The sequence below is a fragment of the Chrysemys picta genome, chromosome 4 (genome assembly GCF_011386835.1).
Source record: "Chrysemys picta bellii isolate R12L10 chromosome 4, ASM1138683v2, whole genome shotgun sequence".
Taxonomy (NCBI): Eukaryota; Metazoa; Chordata; order Testudines; family Emydidae; genus Chrysemys; species Chrysemys picta.
Window position 1 is genome coordinate 10,402,649 of NC_088794.1, and position 25,818 is coordinate 10,428,466.

The 25,818-nt window shown below is 59.3% G+C and overlaps 1 protein-coding gene across 7 annotated transcripts in view; it reads right to left on the reverse strand.

The window, feature by feature from the left end:
* Nucleotides 1–745: 745 nt before the first annotated feature.
* SPTB (spectrin beta, erythrocytic) overlaps nucleotides 746–25,818 on the reverse strand; it is a 111,441-nt gene continuing 86,368 nt past the window's right edge. For 3 of the 7 annotated variants that reach the window (XM_042852596.2, XM_005294976.5, XM_005294977.5), the window contains 4 exons: nucleotides 9,967–10,229; nucleotides 7,204–7,377; nucleotides 5,973–6,015; nucleotides 746–4,287 (listed from right to left, as the gene is read on the reverse strand). In XM_042852596.2, the coding sequence (XP_042708530.2) occupies nucleotides 4,120–4,287; nucleotides 5,973–6,015; nucleotides 7,204–7,377; nucleotides 9,967–10,229 (648 nt within the window). In that variant the 3' untranslated portion in view covers nucleotides 746–4,119. Of the gene's footprint in view, nucleotides 4,288–5,913; nucleotides 6,016–7,203; nucleotides 7,378–8,752; nucleotides 8,787–9,966; nucleotides 10,230–17,584; nucleotides 24,422–25,818 lie in introns of those variants that run through there. The other 4 variants (XM_005294979.5, XM_042852595.2, XM_042852599.2 and 1 more) reach the window with 4 other exon arrangements.

Here is a 25,818-nt window from a genome sequence, read left to right on the forward strand (position 1 = left end):
TAATATCTAACCCAACCCTTCTGTCCAGTACTGCAAATTAACCTCATTCCTTCTCATGGCGGCACAGGAACCCCTGGTTGGGGGAGGCTAGTCCCCTGTCCCGCCCCCTTCTGCCCGAGGCTCCGCCTCTACTGGGCTTCCACCATCCCCCGCTCTCGCCCACCAGGGCCAGAGAAGTCCTGAGCCCCCCAGCGAGGCCAGAGGAGCCCTGCCTAGCCTGGCCAAGCCGCCCCGTGCACTGGCCCACTTACCCGAGCTGCCCCGGTCCACCTGCCTGAGCTGCCCTGGCCCACCCGAGCTGTCCCGAGCCCTGGCCACCCAGAGGAGATCTGAGCCCTGCTGCAGCCCAGCCCAGGGACCATTAACAGAAGTTTAAGCCTCCATTACATGCCTCCCATGTTCCTTCTTCTCCTACCCTGGGTGGCCATGGAGACCACTTGATCCCTGTCCCCTTTATAACCACCTTTGACACCTCTGAAGCCCGTTCTCAGGTCCCCCCCGCCACCTTCTCTTCTCTAGACTAAACACGCCCAGTCCTCAAAGCTTTCCTCAGAGGCCAGGTTTGCTAAACCTCAGACCACTTTTGTTGCTCTCCTCTAGCTTCTCTGACTTTGTGCACATCTCTCGCCACGCGTGCTGCCCCAGACAGGGCACAGGCCTCCAGCCAAGGCGTCCCCCAGTGCTTTGTCTGATCCTGGTGTGAAACCTGCTGGGGAAAATCAAAACAAGATGCCTCAGCCAGAGAGGGGTTTGGCTTATTTATTTCTTAGAAAAAACCATCATTAAAATGCTTCTGCAGCACTGGCTGGAGGTTTAGCTGTTTCTATGCACAGTGGAAGTACGTGACAGCGGGTCGCACGCGGTGCCAAGCCAGCGGGACTCAACGAACCAACTCGAACAACGTGACCCCCTGCCCCCCGGAGAGCTGCTCTGGCTTGCGCCCGTCTCCTGCAATCATTGGGGCTCCAGCCGCCCCTGTATGTCTGCCCTGAGCCAGCGCCCCCCATCTGTGCGGGAGCGCAGTGCATGCTGGGAGAGCAGCCCTGTGGAGCAGAGATCTCTCTGAGATGAATTCAGCCGGAAGGAGGAGAGGGCAGTAATGGTCCAGGTGTCAAATGGCCTCACGTTGGGTAAAACAGATGATTTCCGGGTGAATCCAGTGCTCCTGGGTGTAATCGGGGGGAGTGTATGTGTGTGTGTGGGGGGGCTGTGATGAGAAACTAAAGGTGTTTGAACCCAGCAATACACGGAAAGGGCTGGAGCCAAGACCTGCCACGTGCAGCCCTTCCACAGGTGGGGGGGTGGAGGAAACGCGTGGGGTTACCACCCAGCCAAGGACAGAAATCTGCATGGAAACACAGGCCAGGAGAAAAATGCATGTAAACCACCACACACACCATGGCACTGACTGAGCGCAGTGCCCAGTGCGATTTCCAACGCAGGGGTCGGGCCCCACTCTGCGTTTTCAGTCCGTGTGTGTAAATATAGCTACACCTCCCCGAGATACACACCGGTATTTGTCCTAACTCCATATCCTGCAGTGTGGCTTGCCCAGGCTCTTTGGTTCTTGCAGATTTAACTGAAAACACCCCGTTCCCTGCCCCTGCTGCCTCTGCCGGTGACTTGAACTCAGGTGTTTCTTCCCTTAGAAAAGGGGACAGTCGTGCCTGTGTCACGTGAGCACTTGGGCCCCTTTGCTGCTGCAGAATAGCCCCAAAGATTAAAAGAAAGTCTTGGGACCAGAGCCGCCCGCGCTGCCTTACAGATCTCAGTACAGGCTCCAGCCCCGCTGCAGGGCAGGATCAAACCCCAGGGGACCGGACGCAGCCTCATTCGGGGGGGTGCCAGGGCTGATAAACACGAGGCTTACGTTGGCGTGAAGTGGGCGGATCCTTTCCTCTTCTGCACCCAGGACGTACCACATGTGCTGCCAGCCAGCACTCCCTGCTCCAGCACCATTGTCCTGGTGCTTTGCCGAGCCAGGCTGGGGTGTACGGAGGAGCTGATGGGAACTGTTCAGCGCTAGTGGGGTGGAGGTGGGCTCCGGCAGGCCTGGGGGGGTGGCTTTCCCAGCAGGCTGTGGTGGAGGCATGATGCAGGCCCCAGCTTGGCTGGCTGCAGGTCGTGCCCTCCTCGAGAGCTGTGTACAACAGGGCCGGTGTGGGAGTTTGGCAGTGCTACGGCCTGCTACAGGGCGTGAACCTCGCCTTGGGCACAACCTCCTGCCAGGGCGGTTTCCCAGCTGCTCTGGTGCGACGTCGCCTCCTGCAGAGCCCAGCACTGATGCACTTGGGTCAGCCTGCTGGGGTCCCACAGCATCTCGCACCAACTGTGCGGAGCGCACGAGGCGGGGTTAGTCACTGCCCTTGCCCCCAATGGGGGTGCTCTGTGCTTGTCGTGACTGGGAAGGCTGTCTCACACTGGCTGGGCTGAGTTGCCAGCCACTGACCCCCAAGCCAAGTTCTGCTCTGGGGGGAGCCTGCTCGGCCCGTGCCATGGACCCCCCAGCTCAGCCAGCCCCTGCTGGGGGCGGGGATCAGGGGTTGGGAGCCGGGAGCGCCTCTTTGGGGGCACGCGGGGTCACTAGCCCTGGAGTTTTCGGGGCACGGTGCCTCAGCACATGGGGTTTGAATTCCATTATTGCAGGTAAGGCACTTTCAGGACGGGACCCCCACCAAGGGAGCAGTGCTACTAGGAGCACCAGTACCAGTGGCTGCACGCACTGCCACGTCCCCCAGAGCCGGTCCTGGCAGTGCATGTGTTGGTGTGTTTCCCTGCCCTCCGCCAGGAGCGCCACCAGCCTGGGTTTAGGAAGCAGAGAAGCTCCCCTGGGCTGACCTTGCTGGGGATGAGGCCTGCGGTGAATTCAGCAGGCGGCAACAGGGCAAGAGTTGGCCCCATTCTGGCATTGCGTCTAAAGCACGCAGGGCCCACCTGGCGCGGGAGGCAGGAGTTGCATCCCTGTGTCTATGGGACCCGGGGCAGAAAGCACCTACTCTCTCACCCAGCCTTCTCGCCTCCAGGGATGTGCCAGTACCCCTGAGGGAGCTCCAGCGGGCATTCAACCCCTTAGCATTGCTTGGCTGGCTGGAACGCAGGGCCCCCACTGCCACACACCGCAGGGTGTTCCCCAGCTCCCGGGCAGCAGCAAGGATGCCGAGGGGAGGGCTGGGGGCTTTGGAGACGTTGGCTTTTGGGGGGGCTGGCCCAGCCCACAGGCAGCGCACAGGAACCACAAGGTCAGGGAGAGAAACGGGACCCAGGCCAAGAACGGCCTGAGCCCAGGCAAGGCCTGAGCCAATACAACAGGGCCTACACGTGGGAATTGTGAATTCACACACACAAACATGCACACACACACACAAAAAATGCAGACGTGTACACATGTAACCACACACGCACACACACACTCAGATGCAGAATTACAACGATTCTCTTCCACCCTAATTTAGGGCAAACGTTTGTTCTCGGCTGCGCATGGCTTGTCTGACAAAGGGCTCTCTGTGGGTTGTGGCTCAGGGGTGTGTGTGTGTGTGTGTGTGGGGTGTCTGAGAGACAGCACACGCAAGCAAGCACACCTCACGCCCCCCCTGCTGGAAGGACTGGCAGACCTGCCCAGGTGTGTGTGACCGTCGCCCCCTAGTGGCTGCAGGCAGCCCTGCCACAGCCGCGGTGCCCAGAGATGCGCCAGTCTTGGGCGGTCGTGGCACCTCGTCAGAGCGGCAGGTTGGGAAGCTCGCTGCCTCCATCCTGCCCTGGGCAGTGCGTCCCCAGCACTGCGTGGTCTTGCTGAGATGGTGCCTCCTCCGCCAGACGCCCGTGTGGATTCCCCGGCCGTGGGCGATGCAACACGTGGGCCCTGCGCCGGCACCCCCAGCACTGGCCTTCGGCAGACACCACTCCTCAGCCCTCGCAGGGCTGGCTCGGTGCGGCGTGGGAGCAGAGCGGGGCGTGGGGCTGTGCCCAGGCACTGAAGGCGGGGCTGTGTTGTGAGCACCAGCGGCTGCTGCCGGAGGTGCGTGGGGGTGGGGGTGGTGGCTGGGCCCAGCACGCCCGCGGACGCTCCCCCATGCACAGTTCTTAGGCAGCTGAGTGGGCTGCCCTCAGCCACCTCTCGGGTTATTTCTTTTTGGGAAAGAAGCTAAATCTTTTCTCTTTGTCTTTCTTGGCCAGGCTGACGTCCGTGGCGGAGCTGGAGGGCAGAGGCAGGCTCAGCGCCTTGGCTTTCACACTTTGGGCTTCCGTTATTGCTGTGCTGAGTCCCTGCAGCCATGTGTGCAGCTCCTCCTGTCGGACAGAGACCGAGAGAGAGCGTCCCTCAGTCACCGCCCCGGGACAGCGGTTTCTGAGCCTCCAGCCACCCCAGCGCTCGCCCCAAAGAGTCCCATGCCTTACGGGGGGGCAGGAGTCACTCCTGTGTCTAACCCAGCTTGCTCTCTCACCCAGCATTCCTCCCGCAGGCGGTGGCCAATGCATTATTGACATTATCACCTCAGAGTCTGTCATAGGTTCACCCAAGCACCGGTAAACAGTAGGGCTGGAGTCTTCTGCCCAAGGGAGTTGGGCACCTGACGGCCACTGCATTTCAAAGGGATTTGGCCCACTTATTCCCATGGGCTGTTTTGAACCTCCCAGCCTCTAAGGCCCAGCTTCTCAAAGGTATTTAGACACCTAAATCAATGGGAATTGGGCACCTAAAGACCTAGGAGGATCTCACTCAGGGCTCACTGTGTCCCAAACTCCAGCACTGCCCAATGGGGCAGGGAGCGAAGAAGGACATCGTATTCTACTACATCTGCAGTCCCGTGGGGGGAGGGGGGCAGTTATGGAGGCAGAAGATGGCTACCCTAAGGGGGCCACAATCCCAGGGCTAGTCACCCCATGGCAAGAAGCCCAGCAAAGTGGAGAGATGGGCTGCTGGGCTGATCCGATGCCCCAGGACAGATGCGGGGGAGCGATCAGACCTGTTCAGAAATCGGAATGTCTGTCCCAGGGAGAGTCCAATGTGGGGTGGTACCGAGAAAGCTGGATCAGCCCAGCTTGATGGAACGGAAAGTTCAGACATGTCTGAACAGTTCCATTTGCAAGTCAGTTCCACCTTAATCTGTGTCTGGCTGAGTTGATGCAGTGCATCATGGGAGCTGTAGTTCAGGTGTCTCATGCCGACACTCTCCCTTGTGGGCTGGGCTCCCAAACCAGATTATATATCCCATGATGCACTGTGGTCTTCTGTCTTGCTGAGCTGCCACAGTGCATTATGGGAAGCGTAGGCTGGCCTGGGAACGTGTCCCATAGGGGAGAATGAGGGTGTGAGGCAGCTGAATTACAGTTCCCACAATGCACCAAGGTGGCTCAGCCAGATGCAGATGCAGGACCCCTTTCGGCAGAATTAACATAATCCTCACAGAAAACGGTGAGTCTGCGGAGTCTCCATAGCCCCCAGAGGAATGATGGCGAGGCACGCAGGAGGCAGAGGGAAAAGGCGAGCAGCTTCCACTGCCGCTGGCTCTGCAGCTGTATAGGCAGGAGCTGGGTGAGCCAGACACTGCTGGGTTCCAAGTGAAAGTCGGGGCAGCTCACGTGGAGCAAACCAGTGCCTCTGCAGAGCTACGCAGCCAGGTCTGGAAATGAGATGGTGATGCAGGGGCCTTTGCTCCTCATGCCACTCACAACCTGACTGCCCCTAGCTCTCTGGAGAGACCCATCCTCAGTCCAGCTGGGGGCATGGCAGACTTATCTCCCAGCATGCTTTGCCCCAGCCTAGGCCTACATCATAGCTACCCTGTAGGACTATGTCTCCAGAACACTCTCTCTGCTAGTGGTTTCCCCTTTCTTTGTGCCACCCCCAGGCCAGGAAGCTCTCGTGACAGCCTCTGTCCCCATCTATGCAGCCAGGCCTGAATCCCTGCTCACTGAGACGTTCCAGCCTCCCACGTCCTCTCCAGCCCCGAATGGCCCACACAGGCACCAACCTCGTCCTTGCCATGGAAGAGCCACTCGCTGCCATTGCCGAGCCTGGAAAGCAGAGGGGAGATTCCCGGTCATTCAGACGCCCACTTAAATATATCTTAATTAACTGATTTAAAGCCAGCATCTAGTTGCCTCTCCTTTCTCAGGGCTCCAGACGCTGTGCTCCTGACCCCCCAGCAGCAGCTCCCCACCCCTTCTAGATCTCCCAGCCCACAGTGGTCCCCGCGCCAGGCAGCCCCTCGCCAGGCAGACCCAGCACGTACTTTTGGAAGCAGTTGCCAGGGGGTGCTCGACCTCAGCTCCACCCCAGGCCCCGCCCCCACTCCACCCCCCTCCCTCAAGCCCCCACCGCCACCCTGCCTCTTCCCACCCCGTTCTGCCCCCTGCCCGGAGCATCCCCCGCCCTCGCTCTTCCCCCTCTCTCCCAGCATCTCCTGCACACTGCTGAACAGCTGATCACTGGTGGGCAGGAGGCGCTGGGGCAGGGGAGGGGGAGAGCTGATCAGCGGGGCTGCCGTGGGTGCCGAGCACCCACTATTTTTTTCCAGCCCCGAAACACCCACGAAGTCGGCGCCTATGTTTGGAAGCCAGCGTTAATTTTAAGGGGCTTATTTCTGATGCGGCCAAGCCGTGGCTGGAGCCCGAGGGGGACTCCCCGCCAGCAGGTCACTGGCAGAACACCAGGACAAAAAACCACACTCGCCGGCTGCGGTGCGGGGGGGCAATGGGCCGTGGGCAGAGCCTGCGCCAAGAGTGGGCACAGAGAAGGCAGGACCACGATCCTGATGGCAGCAAAGGGACAGGCATGAAGGGGTTAAGGTGGTGGAGGGGACTGGGTTTAGGGCTTGGCCCAGCAATTATCATGATCTCAATGTCCTCCATCCAACACTGCTTGGCTGCCCCACCTGCAGGGGGTGGCCTGGAACGCCCCCCCCTTCAGTGCCGAAACAGCGCCTCCCTCTGGGCCCCCTGCCAGATGCACCGGGCACTCTGCTCCGCCGAGGTGCTCCCTGTGAACCCCATGACCTCATGGGATGGCTTAGGTGCTAGCCAATCTTGCCCCTCATGGTTGGCGTGGGTCCCCTCCCCCCACTGAGTGTGACGTGGCTATTGGGTCCCAGGTCCCAGCTGTGGGAGGTTTAGGTGCTGTGATGTACCCGGCGCTGGCTTGCGGGGGGCTCCCAGGGCAGGCTGGCTGCAGAGTCTGGCCCCAGGGCTCTGTCTGCACCTCACCTCAGCTTGAAGACGTGCTTCTTCTTCTTGTAGCCAGTGGCTACATCGCAGAGGGCGTTCCTCAGCTGGAAGGGCTCCTCCCCGTGGTAAGGCACTCCCAAGGCTAAGCTCTTGGCATCCTTGTAGAAGGCCAGCTCGCTGCTCCGGAGCACGCAGTACAGCGTGTTCCAGGACCTGTGTGACAGGCGTGAGGACACGCATGTTACTCCAGCTCCATAACCCAAATGCACCTCACGCACCTGCAAGCCCTGGTGCCTGCTACATGTTGGCTGAGGTGACTTTCCTAGCACCCAGAAGTGACTTGATTGTGGGCTGTCAGGACCTATGTGGGAGGAGATTTCGGAGAGCGGGGAGGGGCTGGTGAATCTCAATGAATTCCAATGACTGGAAGCCGACGCCCGACAAATCCAGGCTAGAGGGAAGGCCCAGTTTTTTCACACGGAGGAGAAACTAACAGCTGACCCAGCCATGGGGAGGGTTCTCCGTCACTTGGGAGTCTGTAAATCCAGCCCTGTTTCTCGTGGTAAAAGCTCCGCTCCAGCTCATCCAGGAGTGACAGGGTTAATACATTGGGTGGGGCTTTCTAGTCTGGTCCCTTCTACGTGCCAGGGGTCTCGGGCAGTTGGGCTGAAATGGTTTCTTCATAGATTTCCCAGGCCAGAAGAGACCATTGTGGTCATCTCGTCTGACCTCCTGCGTAATACAGGCCAGAGAACGGCCCCAAAATAATTCCTAGACCAGAGTTTGTAGCGTGATGGTGAATCAATGGCCCTGGGTAAATTGTTCCAATGGTTAATTACTCTCACTGCTAAAACTGTACGTCGTATTTCCCATCTGAATTTGTCTAGCTTCAACTTCCAGCCATTGGAACTTGTTAGGCCTTTCTCTGCTAGATTGAGGAGACCATTATTAAATGTTTGTTCCCCACTTATAGTTTGTGATCAAGTCACCCCTTAACCTTCTCTTTGTTCAGCTAACTAGACTGAGCTCCTTGAGGAGCTCTCTGTAAGGCAGGTTTTCTAATCCTTCAACCATTCTCCTGGCTCTTCTCCGACCCTCTCCAATGTGGCTATGCCGTGGGGGAGAGTTGGCTCACGGCAGTCTAAGGAACTGCACCCGCGCCTACCAGGGCTGGGTCTGACATTGTCATCAGGGCCACTCAGAGGTGGGGGGCAAGTGGGGCAATTTGCCCCAGGCCCCGCAAGCCCTGGCCCAGCGGCGGTCTGGGTCTTCGGCAGCATTTCGGCGGTGGGGGGCCCTTCAGTGCTGCCAAAGAGGCGGAGCGACTGAAGGGCCCCCCGCCGCCAAAGACCCGGACCACCGCCAGGTGAGTACAAGGTCCACAGCTCCCCCACTTTGCTCCAGGCCCCCTGAATCCTCTGGGCGGCCCTGATTGTCTTCCAACCCATAGAGTCGGCTAAGGACTGTTGTGCCAGCCAGAGGGGCCGTGGTTCATGGTGTCGCACCAGGCAGCGGGCTGCGGTGGTAATTCTGTACTGAAGTGTAAGTTCTGAGGCCTTTTTCTTTAGTAAGCAGCAGCAGCGATGGGCTAAGAAGCAGAAAGTCACATCGTCCCCGTCCATCTAAATTGCATCAAAACAGTGTAATATCGGGCTGTTAAGGCGGCTCCTGTCCTAAAGCACCCACCATCACCAGCTAAAGAAACAGATCTTCAGATCTCTAAACAAAAATTTGTTCTCCACATTCTGTCTGGCAAGAAACCACTTAGCAGCAGTTGTGGTTGTGAGATCTATAAGTCTATTGTTTTGCCTTTGTGGTCCCCACTTCTCTATTGTTTATCTGTAGGGTCTGTCTGGTTCTTTGATTGTTTCTGTCTGGTGCATACCTAATTTTGCAAGATTTACATCAACTAAGGTGGTGGGGGCTGATTGGGTAAAGAATTGTTTCGTAATGGGCTGGGATCGGTGAAAAATACCGTTTTGTAGGACTTTCGTTTCAAATGATTGGGTAAGGTACAGCTAAGCAGGACTCACGGTATAAACTGGGGTCCAAAGGGAAGTTCTTTGAAACCTAACTCCAGGACACAGCCCAGGATCAGAGATTCCGGACCCAACACCTTGCCAACCATAATCGTGCAGAAGCTGGAGTTCCCGGACGACCTGATTCTGACTGGCCAGCAGGAAAAGTTTGTCTGCCTTATTGGGAGTGGCGAGCATTGTATGCTCTGTGTGTGCATTCTGTTTTGGTGATTGGTAATACATAGAGGATAAGGATATGACTGTGTAAGGCTCTTTCACTGGTAAAAGGCCCCGCAAACCCGCAGAAGAGTACGCCCTGAGCCCTAGGTGCCTTTCGCCTGGAGCCCTAAGAACTGGGTACGTGTTGGGTGCCTAAATCAACTGGGTTACGCCTTGCGCCCGTGGAAGGATAAAGGTGGGTGCCGTAGAGTGTGCGGGTAACAGATTTATGGAGTCGTGGGAGGTCGAAGTGAGGCTCAGGGGCCGGGCTGGCTCCTGGGCAGCGTAGCATGCAGTGGCCTTCTGAGGAGGGTGGCAGAGAAGCCTTCACCCATGGGTCCCTCCCACAGAATCTGTATTTCCCTGCAGGCAGCCTCCACGCTGCTCTGAGAGGCCCTCCGCTGGGGTCGCTCCCCAGCCCAGGGTGCCTGCAACCTCTCCCCACCTGGTCTTGCTGGGGAGCTGCCAATGCCTCTATGGGCCAGGCACAGCTGACCCCAGCCGAGCCAGAGCCATTCCCTATGGGATACGTCCTGCAAGGCGAGTGCCCGCCGTCCCCGTGCACCTGTTTGAAGCCTTCTTGTTAGGAGCCTCCAGGTCGTGTTTGCGGCCCAGGTAGCCCTCCATCTGGAGGCTGTGCGAGCGGTCCAGCTGCACGGGCAGTGTGGCGGTCTCGTTGCGCTCACTCACAGGCGTCTGGAGGGCTTTGAACAGCGGGTCCATGGCGGAGGGCTCCTTGTCGTCCGCTTTCGTCTTCATCTCGGGCTGCTTGGCCTCAGTTGGCTCCGCCGGGGCCTGGGCTGGGTCTGCTTTCTCCTCTTCCACCTGCTGTGATCACGGAGCACAGCATGTTACCCGAGAACAGAGTGGATCATGAATGCTGCTGGGCTGTCATGCTGCCCCTCGTCCGCTCTAGGAGAACAGACACCGCTAGCAGAGCGGGGAGACGTTTTTGGGTAGGAAACCACAGAAACCGGCCACACGGAAATGTTTCACGGATTCATGTCAGTGTTGTTGGCTTGGGGCAAAACCAAATGTCAGCCGAATTCTGGAAAATCGGAACTGTTTCATGTTGACCGTTTTGAAAGGAAACATTTCGATTGTTTTTCTGTTCAGAAAGGACCTTGCCTTTCAGACGTCCCTGTCGTTTTATTTTAAAAATGTTTAAAAATTGTCCAATTCATCAAGGTGAAAAGTTTTATTTGACCCAAAACCATTTTTTCCCCTTTTCCACTTTGACAAAAATTTTGAAAAATGTCAGGTCAGCCCCAAACAAACGTTTTCTCTGATTTTTCAGAATTGTCAGTGAACCGAAAATCCACTGTTCACCCAGCTCAACCCAATGGGGGCAGCACAGCTTAGTGGTGAGAGCAGGGTGCACCTGCTCTTTTATTTCTATCTCAGCCACTGACTTACTGTGGGAGTTCGGTCAGCTCTGCCCAGTGTGTGCTCTCATGCCCACCTACGTGACTCTGTGGTCCAAGTCCCATTTCTGAAAGGGACTCAGGGGCGTAGGAGCTGAAACCCTGTTGACTTTCAATGAGGTGTTGGCTCCTAAGTGCACAGGTCCCCTTTGGAAAAGGAGAGGCCCCGTGCCTCTGCTTCCCTCATGAGTAGAATGGGGCTCTCGCCCCAGAGGAGATGGGGGTTGGAAGTTGCGAGTGTGAGTGAATGGAGGGGTGTAAGGCCTGTGGAAATGCATGGCTGGAAGGTGCTAGATATACATGTAAGCGTGACGTGTTAGGCTGACTTAGTGCTCGGAAACTTCCCAAGTATATGCAGAGTCTGCAGCACCAAACCGAGATCTGTCCACTTGTCTTCTCTTTAAGGCACCACCTGGCTTAGTCCCACACTACCTCTCATCACGCATATGCTACTGCAGATGTCGAGTCCCTCCTCTGATTGGCCACTGTAGCCTCCATCACCCCCTTGTTACATTTTCACAGATTCTTAGATTCCAAAGGCCCATTGTGATCCTCTCGTCTGACCTCCTGGATAACACAGACCAGAGACCTGCCCCCAGATCATTCCCAGAGCAGAGCTTGTAGAAAACCATCCGATCGTGATTTAAACATTGCCAGGGATGGAGACTCCACTGCACCGCTGGGTAAATTGTTCCAATGGTTAATGACTCTCACTGTTAAACACTGACACCTTCTTTCCCAGCTGAATTTCTCTAGCTTCAGCTTCCAGCCACGGGATCATGTTACGCCTTTGTCTGCTAGATTGAAGAGCCCCTTATTAACTACTTGTTCCTAAGGGGATACTTAGGACTGTGATCAAGTCACCCCTTAATCTTCTCTTTGTGAAGCTAGATAGTTTGAGCTCCTTGAGTCAAAGCCAGGTTTTCTAATCCTTTAATCCAGAGGTCCCCAAACTTTTGAGGGTTGTGCCCCCCCCCGACCCCTGTCTGTGCCCCCCCGACCCCTGTCTGTGCCCCCCCCACCTCCCTGGGGCCAGGGCCAGGAGCGGGGCCGTGCCTCCTGGGGGGCGGGGTAGGCAGGCAGACACGGATGGGGTAAGGAGGCTGAGACTGGTGCTACAGCTGGGGGTGGGTATGGGGCTGGGAGGGGGCCAGGGGCTGGAGCAGAGCTGCAGCTGGACTGCAGTGGGGCCCAGCAGTCAGCCCCTGACCAGGTGCAGCTCCACTCCCGGCCTGGGCCCTGGGCCGGGAATTGAGCCGCGGCCAGCGGCCAAGGCTGGGGGTTGGCGCGACGCCAGGAACAGAGCCGCGCTGAGGCTGGGGATAGGGCCAGGAAGGGGGCCGGGAGCCGGGGATGCGGCTGGGGGGTGGAACCGGAGTAGAGCTGAGGGTGGGGAGGGGCTGGGTAGCACTCACTCCCCGCCCCCCGTGTGGGCTCCCCCCCCCCGATGTTCCTCCACGCCCCCTGGGGGGGCACCCCACAGTTTGGGGCCCTCTGCTTTAATCATTCTCCCATCTCTTCTCTGACCCCTCTAATTTATCAACATCCTTCTTGAATTGTGGGCACCAGAACTGGACACAGGATTCCAGCCGCGGTCGCACCAGGGCCACATCCAAAGTAAAACAACCTCTCTGCTCCTAATTGCGTTTCCCCTGCTTGTGCGTCCCAGGATCGCATTAGCCCTTCTGGCCGCAGCGTCGCACTGGGAGCTCACGTTCCGCTGATTACGCACCATGACCCCTAGATCTGATTCAGAGTCACTGCTCCCCAGGATGGAGTCCCCCATCCCGGAGGTGTGGTCGACACTCTTTGTTCCTAGGAGTAAATCTTTACATTCGGCCGTACAGACAAACAAGCGCTTTGTCCCATGCTGCCCCTCCTGGTTGGGAGGAGCTCTCTGTAACCAGCCGCAAAGTTACCCCCTCAGCCTCCTTCACAACCCTCCTTAAAACTTCCCTTTGCAGCAATGCCGTGCCAAATAAAGGAGCCTGGACAACAGCCAGACCAGTGTGGACTGAGACCCAACGCAGTGACCAGCATTGTCTCACTGTTTCCTTGTGCTGCCCCGTCTGTCTCTCTCCAGCTCTTGTCTCTGGTCTTAGATTTGGACTGTCAGGGCAGGGACCGGACTTGTGTGACGGAGTGTGCCTGGAGCACGGTGCGGGCTGCATTTTGTGCTGCAGCCTCTGGCTTGGATTGGGACTCGTCAGTTGGGAGCGTCGCTGGAGCTTTTCTGTTCGACCGTCGGAAAACCGACCCTTCCCACGGGAATGTGGCGGAGCGCGGCGGCATTTAGTTACGGCCGGAAACATGCGTTCTGGTAAGGTGGAAACGTCACTTCCGGATTGTTGATATTTCATTTCTGAGCAACTTTTGGGTTCTAAGCAAAGGCGCCGACTCCGTGGGTGTTCCGGGGCTGGAGCCCCCATGAGAAAAAAATAGTGGGTGCTCAGCACCCACTGGTGGCCCCGCTGATCAGTTCCTCCCCCTCCCCCCCAGCACCTCCCGCCTGCTGGTGATCAGCTGTTCAGTGGCACTGGGGATAAGAGGGAGGAGTGGGGGCAGGAAGAGGCGGAACGAGGGTGGAGTAGGGGTGGGGTCTGGGATGGAGCAGGGGTCGAGCGCCCCCAGGGAAACCAGAAAGTCAGTGCCTCTGGTTCTAAGTATGTGCTATATTGTACATGATAACATCCCATGAGTCGCTGAAAGTCCATGCAGTGCCTCGGGGTGGCAGCTGGGCCCCGCAATCGACCACCGGTGCAGGCGCCCGCAGGCAATGAAATTGTTGCACACGAATTAGCCGTAGAGTGCGGATGGTGATTGGCTGAGTTATTTCTGCTATCACAAGCTCTAGGCCCCTTGGCCTGGCAGAGATACGTGCCTTCCTGTAGCTCTCCACCACCCGGGTGGTGCTTCCTAAACTCTGAATGGCTGCAAAGTTAACAATTGGATGGTAACAGACTGAACCCCAGCGATGATTGAACCCGATGCGATTCTGAACCAAAAGAGACCTCAGCCAGGCCCGTAGCTGTTTCCATCTCGTCACACTGACTCACCAGCTATTCTAGGCTTCAGAGTGACACTCAGAGAGAGTGGGGGAGGGAATATCTTGTATGGGACCAACTTCTCTCGGTGAGAGAGACCAGCTTTGGAGCTCCCACAGAGCTCTTCTTCAGTAGAAGTTGGTCCAATAAAAGATATCACCTCACCCACCTTGTCTCTAATATCTTGGGACCAGCAACAGACCGAGTGACAGTCCTGGACTCTTACTCTACAGATAAGCTAAAAAAGCCAGAATTGGAATGCAATGCTTTGATGGACCCACACCGACCTTTTTTTAGTAAACTTTGGTTTTGCAGGAAATTTCACAAGGTGTCGGCTTTCATGCCGATCCAGAACGAGAACAATTTTCAAACGGCTGGAATTCCCACGGGAGGGAAGTTCGCCCCATTAGAGACTGTGACAAAGTTCCTCCTCTATCTTGGTGGGTCCTGCGCTTATTGGCGGATTTTCTTGCCTCAGAGATTCACCATGTGGGTTGGGGAACAGCCCAGAGGTCTTCCCCTCTGGAAGAACCCACAGTCCAGGTCAATTGGGAGGTTTGGGGGGAACCCGGGCCCACCCTCTACTCCAGCCCAGGGCCCTGTGGACTGCAGCTGTCTATAGTGCCTCCTGTAACAGCTGCATGACAGCTACAACTCCCTGGGCTACTTCTCCATGGCCTCCTCCAAACACCTTCCTTATTCTCACCACAGGACCTTCCTCCTGGTGTCTGATAATGCTTGTGCTCCTCAGTCCTCCAGCAGCACACCCTCTCACTCTCAGCTCCTTGCGCCTCTTGCTCCCAGCTCCTCACACTTCCACCACAAACTGAAGTGAGCTCCTTTTTAAAACCCAGGTGCCCTGATTAGCCTGCCTTAATTGATTCTAGCAGCTTCTTCTTAATTGGCTCCAGGTGTCCTAATTAGCCTGCCTGCCTTAACTGGTTCTAGCAGGTTCCTGATTACTCTAGTGCAGCCCCTGCTCTGGTCACTCAGGGAACAGAAAACTATTCAGCCAGTGACCAGTATATTTGCCCTCTACCAGACTCCTGTATCCCACTGAACTGGGTCTGTCACAAGACTTAGAGGAAGTGTCTGGATTATGCAAATTCCAAGTCTGGATGCGCTCTCATAGTAGCCAGATTAGGGGCTCGGCCCCTAGTGGCGTGACACTGGCTGAGAAACCATCGCAGCGTGATCAAGGGCCCTCAGCTCTGACTGTCAGGCCCCGACCAGCCCATCGCTATGGGACAACGGCTGCTACACAGAAGCCTGGCAGAGGAAAGGGGCTGGACAGGACTTTCCCGGCTGGAGCACGTGGGTGAAAAGGGACAGAAACCGTATTTAAAAGAGACGGCTTCTCTGAGCAAGGGGTGGGGGGTATGGCCACTGCCACATGCCAGGAGACTGAGCTGGAGAGAGAGAGAGAGAGAGAGAAGGCAGGACACGCCGAGCACAAACCTCAGACTCACAGCTCTGTGGCTCTAGTGCTTGGTTCAGAGTCAAGTGGCTGGTTCATCAACCCCTGGGCTCAGCCCGTGTCCCTCGCTGGCCTGCCATGCTGGCCCTGAAGGGCTCCCACGGTCAGCTGGGCACTGGGACGTAAGTCTAAAGGACTGAGGAGCTGGTTCCAGGGCCCAGCTGGCCGGGCTGTGCTGCCTGTGTGCCCAGGAAGGGTGGCAGACCTGGGGCCGCCCCTGGGAGTGCCCCCAAGAGGCCCAGAGCTAGGCCAGTGACCCGGCCCCAGGGGGTGAGCAGCCCATGGTAACTGGTGGTTGGGTCCCACCACACCAGCCTGGGGTCTGGCCAGAGAGCGGGGCTGGGCCAGGTCGGGGGCCCTGGTCCATAAGTGGGGCTCCTAGTTGCTATGGCAATATACCCATGAGAAGGGGAGGCAATTCCCAAGCCAGCACTCAGAGACAGGCCATGCCACATCCTGCTTGAAAACCAGCAGGGCGGGCAGTTGTGCGGAGCTGCAAAGCCAGACAGCGGCGCCAGGGCTGAGGAAGGAATGCTAGAAAACATGCCTGGCACTCTGCCAGCCTGGAGACCAGCCGGCACAGCCAAGGGCATGGAGCCCCCAGCCCGTCCACCTACCCCTGGAGCGACTCCCAGGTTGTTACTTCACCCAGAGCTCCTCAGCGCCAGAGGGCTGGGATGTGCCAGCTTGTCGGGACCCCCGTTGGCATGACTGTGGCAAAAAGGCGTCACGCTTTCATATTCAGCTGCAGCTAAGTCCCTTACAACCCTTCCCCAAGTCCACACGCTCCCTAACCTCGGCGGGTAACAACCCCCCGGCCAGCTCCAATGTCAGAGCACAGCCCCAGGGACCCATGTAACCGCAGTGGGAATAACCTCCAGCTCTTCGGTTCCTGTCACCTACCCCTGGAGCTAGAGAAAGACTTCCTCTGCTGCTGGCAATGAACAGCTGATATCTGTTCACCTCCCCCCCTCCTCATGCAGGGATGGGTGTGAAGAAAATTCAACAACAGGACCTGGGGGGTCACCAATGCAGAGCTGAACAAAAGCTCGTGGAGGTGTGAACTCTGCCATTCATCTCAGGGAGGGGTTAACTCACATGCTCAGTGACAGTCTTTTAAGGGCTTGTCCACAGGGGGCGTTGTCCTGGGACTGTAGGGATTTCAGTTCACACCTTGTCTTATCCTGGCATGACTCCTGGAATGGACACATATCCCGGTACAAGGGGGCTTATGGCCTCATAGCATTCAGAGCCAGAAGGGACCATTAGGCCTTCCCGTCTGACCTCCTGTGTAGCCCAGGCCATCGATTTCCACCCCATGAGCCCTAGAACATTGTTACATTTTAGGACTAGGTGGGACTGAGGTGCCGCCAATGCCCGAGGCCCCTGCAATGGCAGGGAATGGATTAGGCGATCCAGGCCCAGCTGATCCCAGAGGTGACCCGTGTCCCATGCTGCAGAGGAGGGAGAACCCCCCCCACGGTCCCCGCTGGTCTGACCTGGGGAAAATTTCTTTCCAGCCCCCATCTGGCCCCCAAGCACACAGGCAAGAACCAGGCAGCTAAGAAAGGACTCTCTGATCCCCCCCGTGGCTGGGGTCCCATCTCCAGCTGTGGCCAATCCTGGGTGCTTCAGGCCAGTTGTGCATCACGGAAAAAACTCCCTCCTATCCTGATCCCTGGGACGCTTTGGAAGCAGATTAAGCTAAACTGTAAAGAGCCACTTTGATTACAGCCTAGCCTGTCCCCCGGGGCATTACAGCTGTCGGGTGTGATTACACCGGTAAAACATTAACCTTTCCTGCCTAGCCACCGCGTCACCACTGTAACTTCCCCAAGATTGGGGGATGGGGGGGAGGAGAGGAAGGAGTTGGTGTGTGCGCATGTGGGTGTGGGGCTGTCACACACTGACACAATTTGCCATGTGGGAAGGCTCATTTTGGGGCCACGCAGAGTCAGGAGCTCCCCGCAGTTACTTCCCCCCACCGAACCAAAAAAGAGCCCAGCTGAGCCTGTTCCCGGCTCACAAGGGGGTGCCAGGCCCTAGGAGGCCAGACGTGCTCAGTTCAGAATGATGGACTTCACTGTATGGCGAGCAGTGTCCCATTCTGGTATGCATGGGCGGAGCTTGGAAAGGCGTCTCCGCCCCCTTTCTGCCTCCCTTCTGGTCCCATGTGCTCTCTCTCTCTAAGCAGCCTCTTCTGACAATGGGGGGGAGGGGAGAAGTTTTTCTTTCTGGTCGCGAATTAATGCACTGAGCTGATCAGACTCTAGGGCTGTTAGCCATGGGGGCTTCTTAACAGGTTCAGGCCACGTTCACCACCGCGCCTAACGCCCCGTTAGAGACTTAAAGGAAGGGTCTGGATTACGCAAGCACCCGACACCTCCCACGGCACGGCTCCTTCAGCCGGGAAGAGGGCGGTGAGCCCTGTGCACTGTATTGCTGGTGCAGCCCCAGAACATCACGGCTGTTTATTGCTGCCAGTGCAATCGATCCGGGGCCTCGCTAAGGAGACGTGTGAGTTTAACTCACTCTCCCAGTCATGCAGGGAACCTGGAATGAGCTTCCTCGGTCGTGCAAGAAGACTGGGCCTCACAGAGACACCTCTAGAGCACCTGCTGTGTCGCAGGGCCTGGGCGAAGGGGGTGGACGGGGTGAAAAAGTGGGTTGTAAACACCCAGAAAACAGGCCTTGGAGAGACTGGGTTAAGCTGCTGGAGACAGTTTGGTCTGTGGGTCTGAAAGGAGGGGTTGTGTGTGACCCTCGCAGGAAGCAGATGCTGAGAGAGAGACAGCAGCTTTTTGGGCACAGGGCTGGTGTGACTGGCTGGGGATTTTGACACAGGCACATGCTGGATGTTCCCACTGCTGTCCAGGGTAGGGTTACCATATTTTGTGCCTCCTAATGGAGGACACTCCCGGGGGCCCCGGCCCCGCCCCCAGCCCCGCCCCGCCCCAACTCCGCCCCCTCTCAAAGTCTCCGCCCCCTCCCCTGCTTCCCGCGAACATTTAATTCGCGGGAAGCCTGAAGCAGGTAAGGGGGGAGGGGTGTGGGGGGGAGGAGGCGCGGCCCCAGCCGACCACCCCCGGCTCCCGGCTCCCAGCCCCGCGGGCCCGGCCCGGCTCCCCGAGCCCGGCTCCCAGCCCCGCGGGCCCGGCTCCCAGCCCCGCGGGCCCGGCCCGGCTCCCGGCCCCCCGGGCCCGGCCCGGCCCCCCGAGCCCGGCCCGGCTCCCAGCCCGGCTCCCCGGCCCCCCGGCCCCGGCTCCCCGGCCCCGCGGGCCCGGGCCCGGCTCCCCGGCCCCGGACCGGCTCCCCGGCCCCGCGGGCCCGGCCCGGCTCCCCGGCCCCGCGGGACTGGCCCGGCCTGGCCCCCGGCCCGGCACCGCGCCCCCGGCCCGGCACCATGCCCCCGGCCCCGCGACCCCGGCTCCGCACAAAGAGGCCCCGGCCGAGCCTCCCGATTTTCCCGGACATGCCCGGCTTTTGGGGATTTCCCCCCGGACGGGGATTTGAGCCCCCAAAAGCCGGACATGTCCGGGAAAATCCGGACGTATGGTAACCCTAGCCAGGGAGGCAGGACTCTCTGTATAGTCTTGTAAATAAACAGCTGACCCCCCGACTCTGGGCTGCCCATTCCTTAGCCAAACCCTCCCCCACCCCCACCCCCACCCCCCACACACACCAGGCTCCCAGTTTCAGCTCTCTGTGCTGAAGGGCTGGCCTACAGAGCAACACGATCACCCCATCGCTGTGCACGGCGCTTTGCAATTAGCTGTGATTGGCGAAGCGCGCTCAGCTGGAGGGGCCCATTTGCAAACGGGCCCAAGTGACTTAGGAGCCCAAGTCCTGGTGTCAAACGTGCCGCGGGCAGGTTGGGTCAGTTTGTCAAGGGGATTTAGGTGCCCGGCACCGCAGCTGGGATGTTTTGGAAGCGCCTGTGTGCGTTTGGTGTCTAATTCCCATTGAATGTCCATGGAGTCTGGTGCCTGACTCACTTAGACACTGTTGTGAACCCACTAGGCGCCCATCTGCAGCTGGAGGCACCTAAATCCCTTTGTAAATATGCCCTTGGGGACAGAGGCCTGAGTCTGGAAATGGGACTAACGCCCCTGCTGCTGAACAGTTGCCCCAAAGGTGCCGTGTGCCCAGGATTGCTCTGGGCGGGGCCCTGGCCCCAGAGAGCCCTGCCCCCCACAGGAACAGGATTTCCTACATGGGATCAAGTCCCGCCTCCTGGCCCTGACAACAGCCCACACTTGACCCTTTAAAGAAAGGAGAACCCTTCCCAGAATACACCTTGCCCCGGCAAACCCCTCCCACAATACACCTTGGCCAATGCCCCCTACAGCATGGCGCTGACGCCATCCTGGTTCATGACACTCACACCCCCTGCAAAGCATGCGGACATTGGGGCGGGTCCTTGGCTGGCATCACTGCCAGTGCGGCTTATGGCCCCTAGAAATAGCTGGCCCTGTCGCAGCGGGAGTCCTGGGCTCCCTGGAGGTGCTTGGGCTGGGTGTGTATTGGGGTTAAAGGAGCCCGCCTTTCATTTCGCGGCATAGCCCTCATTTACGGGTAGGGGAATGGGCCAGGGGCCGGCCCACCCTCTCTGGTGTGTCGTGTGGGTGAGGAGGGCTGGGGGGATGCTGCCTTGAGCCTGTTGCTGCCCGGGGGCTGCCATCGCACTGGAAATGCTGCCCAGTGGGGCTCAGGCGGGGTGCCAGGGAGCAGCAGGGTTCTCCAGATAGCTGAGAGTCCCGGGGAGAAGGTCCGGAGCGGCAAGGTAGGTGGGGGGACACTCAGCAGCTACCCAAAGCTTGCTGGAAAGCACGCCCGGAGCCCGGTGCTTTGCCACGTTGGGACGCGCCTCCTGCTCAGAGGGGATACGTGGAAACCCGCTGCCCGTCACACAGCCCGACAGCCACAGCTCGACGCCTGACCAGAGACGCGGTAGGAGGCGGCCTGGGGGTCGGGACTGGTTGGGGAACCCTCCACGTGGGGCTGAACCCAGCCAGGGTGGTACCCACCAGATGTTGCTGCCAACTGATGGCTCCTTGGCAGTCAGTGAGAAAGGACGGGAGAGTGGGGCTTGGTTCTGCGCCAGCTGGGCAGAGTCTCAGGGGCTGCTGGCCCAGCAGAGGGAGGGAGGGAGCACTGGGGAACGAATCCCTCCTCCCTGGGAGCTGGGCCCCCTTGTGCCGGGCCGGTGGTCACAGCAAAGCGCTCGGTCTGCAGGGGGGCCGATCTGGCACCTTTCCCCAGCACTGAACAAACTTAAAACCCAGCGGCCACCAGGGCGGGGATGACAAGCTGAGCCCAAGTGCCAAAGTCACTTTGGAAAACGGGCTTTAGGGGCTTTGAAAAATCATCCCCCACAGCTCTCAGGAGGGTTAACGCTTGACAGAGGCGAGATGAACAGGGCCAGCTTGGCGCTAGCGGGTGCTAAGCCCAGGTGGGACCTCTGCCCCCGCAACCAAGTCAGCTGGGATTGATTTTTATTTATGCAAACAGAGGACAAAGGGTTTTCTCCTGGGCGCTAGCCACCATCTGCAAGCGACACTAGGAACAACCACCCAGCTAGGGGCAGGTAACGTGAGGGGGGCTCCCCCCCGGGCCGCCTGGACTCTCTAGCGTGTGCATCTTCCCGGGCCGACGTGAGCTTTCCCCAGTGTGGCTGCTCTGTAAAATGATGCCGTTGGAGTGTGTCCGATCAGGGAGGCGGCAGAGTCACCTACACCGGCCGTGGCACTGGGCTGGTGGGAAAAATATTCCTAGGCATTTTCCAAAGGGCCCAGGCTGGACTGTAGGGCTCCAAGCTGCCGGCTGATTCGATTGTAGCTTGTATGAGAATCATAGACTCATAGACTATCAGGGTTGGAAGGGACCTCAGGAGATCATCTAGTCCCACCCCCTGCTCAAAGCAGGGCCAATCCCCAGAAGAAACTGACTCCGCCATGACGAGAAGGATGAGAGCCGATCGGCTGCGTAGAATGGAGCAAGCTTTCCAGCCGGACGGGACCTGCCTAGCGGGCTCTACTGCACGGGGCTTAACAAGGCAGGCCCTGGTTTGGCCACGTGTTGTCCCCGTCCCCTGTAACGGCGAGCTATCCGGGGCCAAAGTCCAAAAAGGGGAACTCTGCCTCCTCCTGGAATTGCTGCTGCCCATTGTGCTGGGTGGGGCGGGACAGCAATGGGGCGACCCACCATCGCAGAACACCGCCGGCTGGTGCTGGGGGCACTCGGGGCTGCCCAGGCCTGGCAGGGAAAGGGCCAGCTACCTGTAGAACAGGCACATGAGGCGCCCAGGAGGACCCCACATTCCCAGCCAGCCAGGGCACTTGGGGGAGCCACCCCCCAGAGCCTAGCAGAGCTGGGGGTGGAGGACGGCCACCTGCCTAGACCCTGTCCCAGTTGCAGCTCAGAGAATGCGCCCAGGCCGGAGTTGGGGTAAAGGGGGAAGTTGTACCGACGGGCTCGAGGGATAGGGGAGGGAGGGGGTTTACACCCACAGGGTGTTGTGGGGAGGTGTGTGTGTGTTGCAGGCTGCAGATCCCACTGCATAGACCAGGCCGTAGGAGTTCCCGGACTGGGCATGTGAACAGGTGTCGAGGGGGTGCTGTCACCCTGACATAAGGCTACATGGGGAGGAAGAGGAGGTGGGGCACTTTGGGGAGTCTGTCTGCACAGCTGCTGAACGCTGGCCGACATGGTGAGGTGGTTACTGTGAAACAACTGCTGTGTCGTGGGCTCCACCAGCTGAGTGGGGAAACTGAGGCAGGGAACCTCCTTTCTGGGTCTGGGTTATTGTTTTAGGCTAGAGCTGGGCATTTCTTGCATTGCTAAGTGAGGGGCGGCGGTGGCTTAGAAACCTGTGCGCAGCATGTGGATATATGTGTGTTAGTCACACCTAGTGCGTGCCCTTGGAGCGTTTACCTGGGCATGTCTGGGACCCTGGCTGTGCGCGCTGCATGGGGCTCTGGCTTACGGCTGCTGTCCGCGTGGGCGCTTTGGGGGTGCAGGAGCTGGGCTGAGCCGCCGTGCTCCTGCTGGAGTCGGTGGGAGGAGGCTGGTGGCAGAACATTTGCAGTCCGTTTGCAGGGTGTGTGTGTGTGTGTGTGATCTTTGGCTCTGGAACTCACGAGCCCTAGAGGGGACCCTGCCAAGCCCCCCTGCTTTGGAAGGCACCTCCAGGGGCCAGGCAACGCGACGGGGCTCCGACATGGGTGACTGTGGGCTGAGCAGGTCTTTGCAGGGACACCCTTCTGGCTCGGAGCTATGGCTGCACCTGCAGTGCAACGGGGCCGCACCAAGCAGGGATCAGGGCTCCGTCGCCCCAGAGCCGGTCTGTGACCTGCCGGCTTCTTCTCCAGACTCTCAGCTCTCACAGAAGGAAGAAAAGGGCCCTAGCTCTCAGTGCAGTGAAGAACATTTCCAAAACAGAACCCAATGTGACCGATGCAGCGACGCTGCCTGAGTCTGCAGAGAGCCTGAGCCCGTCACTCCCAGGGGGGAGCTGCCCTGGGCATGACTGACACAGTATTAGCTCAAAGGACCCATGATGCTCATTGGATGCCTTGCTCCAGGGCTGGGGGGGCAGGGTAGGAGCAACTTTCTCCGGGGGGGGGGGGGGGACCAGCTCCAGGGTGAGGGTAGCATTCCTCGAGGAGGGGACCTGCTCCAGGATGGGGGGGGGGGCAGCATTTCTCAGGGGGCCCTGCTCTGCGGTGAGGGTAGCATTCCTTGAGGAGGGGACCTGCTCCGGGGGGGGGGGGGGGGCAGCATTTCTCAGGGGGCCCTGCTCTGGGGTGAGGGTAGCATTCCTCGAGGAGGGGACCTGCTCCAGGGTGGGGGGGGGGGCAGCATTTCTCAGAGGAACCCTGCTCCAAGGTGGAGGGGCAGCACAGGGAGAGGGGAAGGAGGAGGCAGAGCAGGCCCCACGCAGGGCACTGGCCTATGGGAGAAGCTATGGGCAGATGGAGAGGCTCTAGCGTCCCCTGCAGCCAGCGCTAGCTCAGCAGGGTCCAGAGCACGACCCAAGGCCTGCATGACAGCAGAAAGCGCACGGGAGGCCTTAATGCCCAGGACAGCGAGTGTGCCCGGGACCTGAAGCAGATGAGGAAGCAGGGGCAACGTCTCAGGGCAGCAGTCGGAGCTGGGCAAGGGGTGTGTGAGGGGAAGATTTTAGCAGGGCCGGAGCGGAGGCACGCAGGGAACTGGGGGCGAAGTGGTGCAGAGGAAGAGACCAGCACGCCGCAGGGACTGCAGCCAGTAGAAGAGGGAGCTGGAGCTGGGTTGGCGTCTACTGCAATCACTCAAAGAAATGCCCTCTGCAAGCAGATTAGCTGGAGGAAACGAGGGGGCCGGGGAGTCCCCGAGGTGCAGCAAGCTAGCCCCCAGGAAAGGGGTGAGCTAAGGGCAGCGCTGGAGAGAAGATGACCCAGGAGGAGAAGGGAGGTAGGCAAGGAGAGCTAAGAATTGGGCCTGGTGCAAGAGGAGGAAGAAGATGCAGTGAGAGGAAGAGCAGGCTGATAGGCAGGAGCTGCTGGAGGCGGCGCCGAGGCCAAGCAGCACAAAGAGCCTTTGGCAGCTGATCCGAAGGTTGCCGAGCGTCTGATGAGCCGTCCGTGTCTCCCACCGACACCGGGGCGTGCACCGGGGAGCGCCAGTTCGGGGCTCTCTGCGGGGCCTGCCTCGGATGGGGCGTCATTCTTCCAAAGAAAATAACGGCAAGAGGTTAGAATTCCTGCAGGGGAATGAGCCGGAGTCTAGGCCCACTGCGTGGGGTGTCGGGAAACAGATTACCCCGCGTTCCTCTCCTCTGCTTCGCTGGTGCTGCTACGGAGTCGAGAGGTTTGCTGCGTCCCTGGAACCCGCCGGTCCAATGGGTAGTTGTGCTAGGAGAGCTGGGAGGAACATCCAGGTCGCTAACAGGTGTCGGAGGAAGTGACCCAATGTGCAGTGAGGTCCTCAGCGCTGGAGTCACAGCTCCAACAGGGCTGGGCAGCCCGGAAACCTGAGCCCTGGAGGTGCTGGGAAAGGTGGGCTGGTGTATCACGGATTCTCCTAGAGCTCTGCCTGGAGAGGAGGACAGCAGAGTATCTCCCCTCTGCCTGCGTGTGACCCTGTGGCGCTGGGGGTGTCCTAGACACACAGGTCAGATCCTCCGCTGGGGTAGCTGGGCAGAGTGTCCCACGACGCCAGGGGTGCTACAGACAATTGGCACCATGGGCTGCCCCATGGAGACGCGGCCCGAGTAGCTAAGGCACAGCCCACGGCCAGCGCACAAGGAGGGGGCAGGACCTGACCCGGATGTTGGGAGGCAGCTCCAGGAGACCTGCAAGCCCCAACTGCCCAGTCCAGGATCTATCGAGGTAGCTCTCAGGCCTCCCGGCAGTGGATGGGTTTAGCTGCTCACCCTCTGTGAGGTAGGGAACTCTACCCCCAATGACAGCTGGGTGCTGAGGCCCAGGGGCGGTTGATTTGCCCAAGGGCAGCCCAGCAGAGCCAGGACTAGGAGCCAGTTCTCCTGAGCCCCTGGCCAGTTCCCTGTTCCATCTTTCCGGGCCTGCCTCCCCCCCGGATGCACCTGAGGCTCTGCGGTGGGGCTGCCCGGTAAGCCAACCCCCTGTCCACACTGGGAGGAGGTCTGGCCTGAACCAGTGCCGAAGCCTCCTGTGAAGGTGACAGTGCAGACCTATACGCTGAGGAGGCCACAGCCCAGCCGCCCGGAGCAGGATTCCCAGGCCGTGAGCGGGGAGCAGGGGGCCCTTCTCTTGGGTGCTGGTGGGGACCCTAAAACGCCTCAGCTGAGAGCAATCTTCCATGCGGGGCTAAGGAGCGTGTCTGCTATTTGGAGGGAGGCCCGGCTTCTGGAACAGGCCTTCTCCAGAGCGCCCCGGATCCCCGGCACAGGGGGAAGAACTGGACCTTCTTACAGCTACAGAGCCCCGGCTTCTCACGCAGGCTCTCGTGGGAGGGCCCAGCTAGCGTGTGCGCAGGTGAACGGCTCCCCCAGTGGGGGGATGCGATGAGGGAGGCCAGGGGCACTTGCTATGGGGTGGGTCCTGCTGACGGGCGTAGAGCAGATAGGAGGTCAGACTAGATGAGCACAGTTAGTCTCTGCACACCCATAGGGAACCGAGGGCCACGTGAGGCTCCCCCCTCCCTTCACTGTCCCAGCCCCGGTTGTGTCCACGTCCTCCTTAGGTTTCACGCACCCGCCCAGCTCCTCCTGCTGCCCCGTGGGCACTGGGGTGTGAGCCATGCAGCTTGGAAAGGGGGGTGGCTGGTGTCCAGACTGCCCAGAGCGCTGACACACAGGCCAGGTCCAGATGGGGCAGAGCTGGCCTGGCAAACCCCCTAGCGGAGACCCAGTTCAAAGGAGTTTGTGCCGGTTCCCTGAGCAAAGGGTGTGCAGCGGCAGCAGACCCTTATGCCCATATAACTGCCCATGCGCCGGGGCTTTAGCCAGG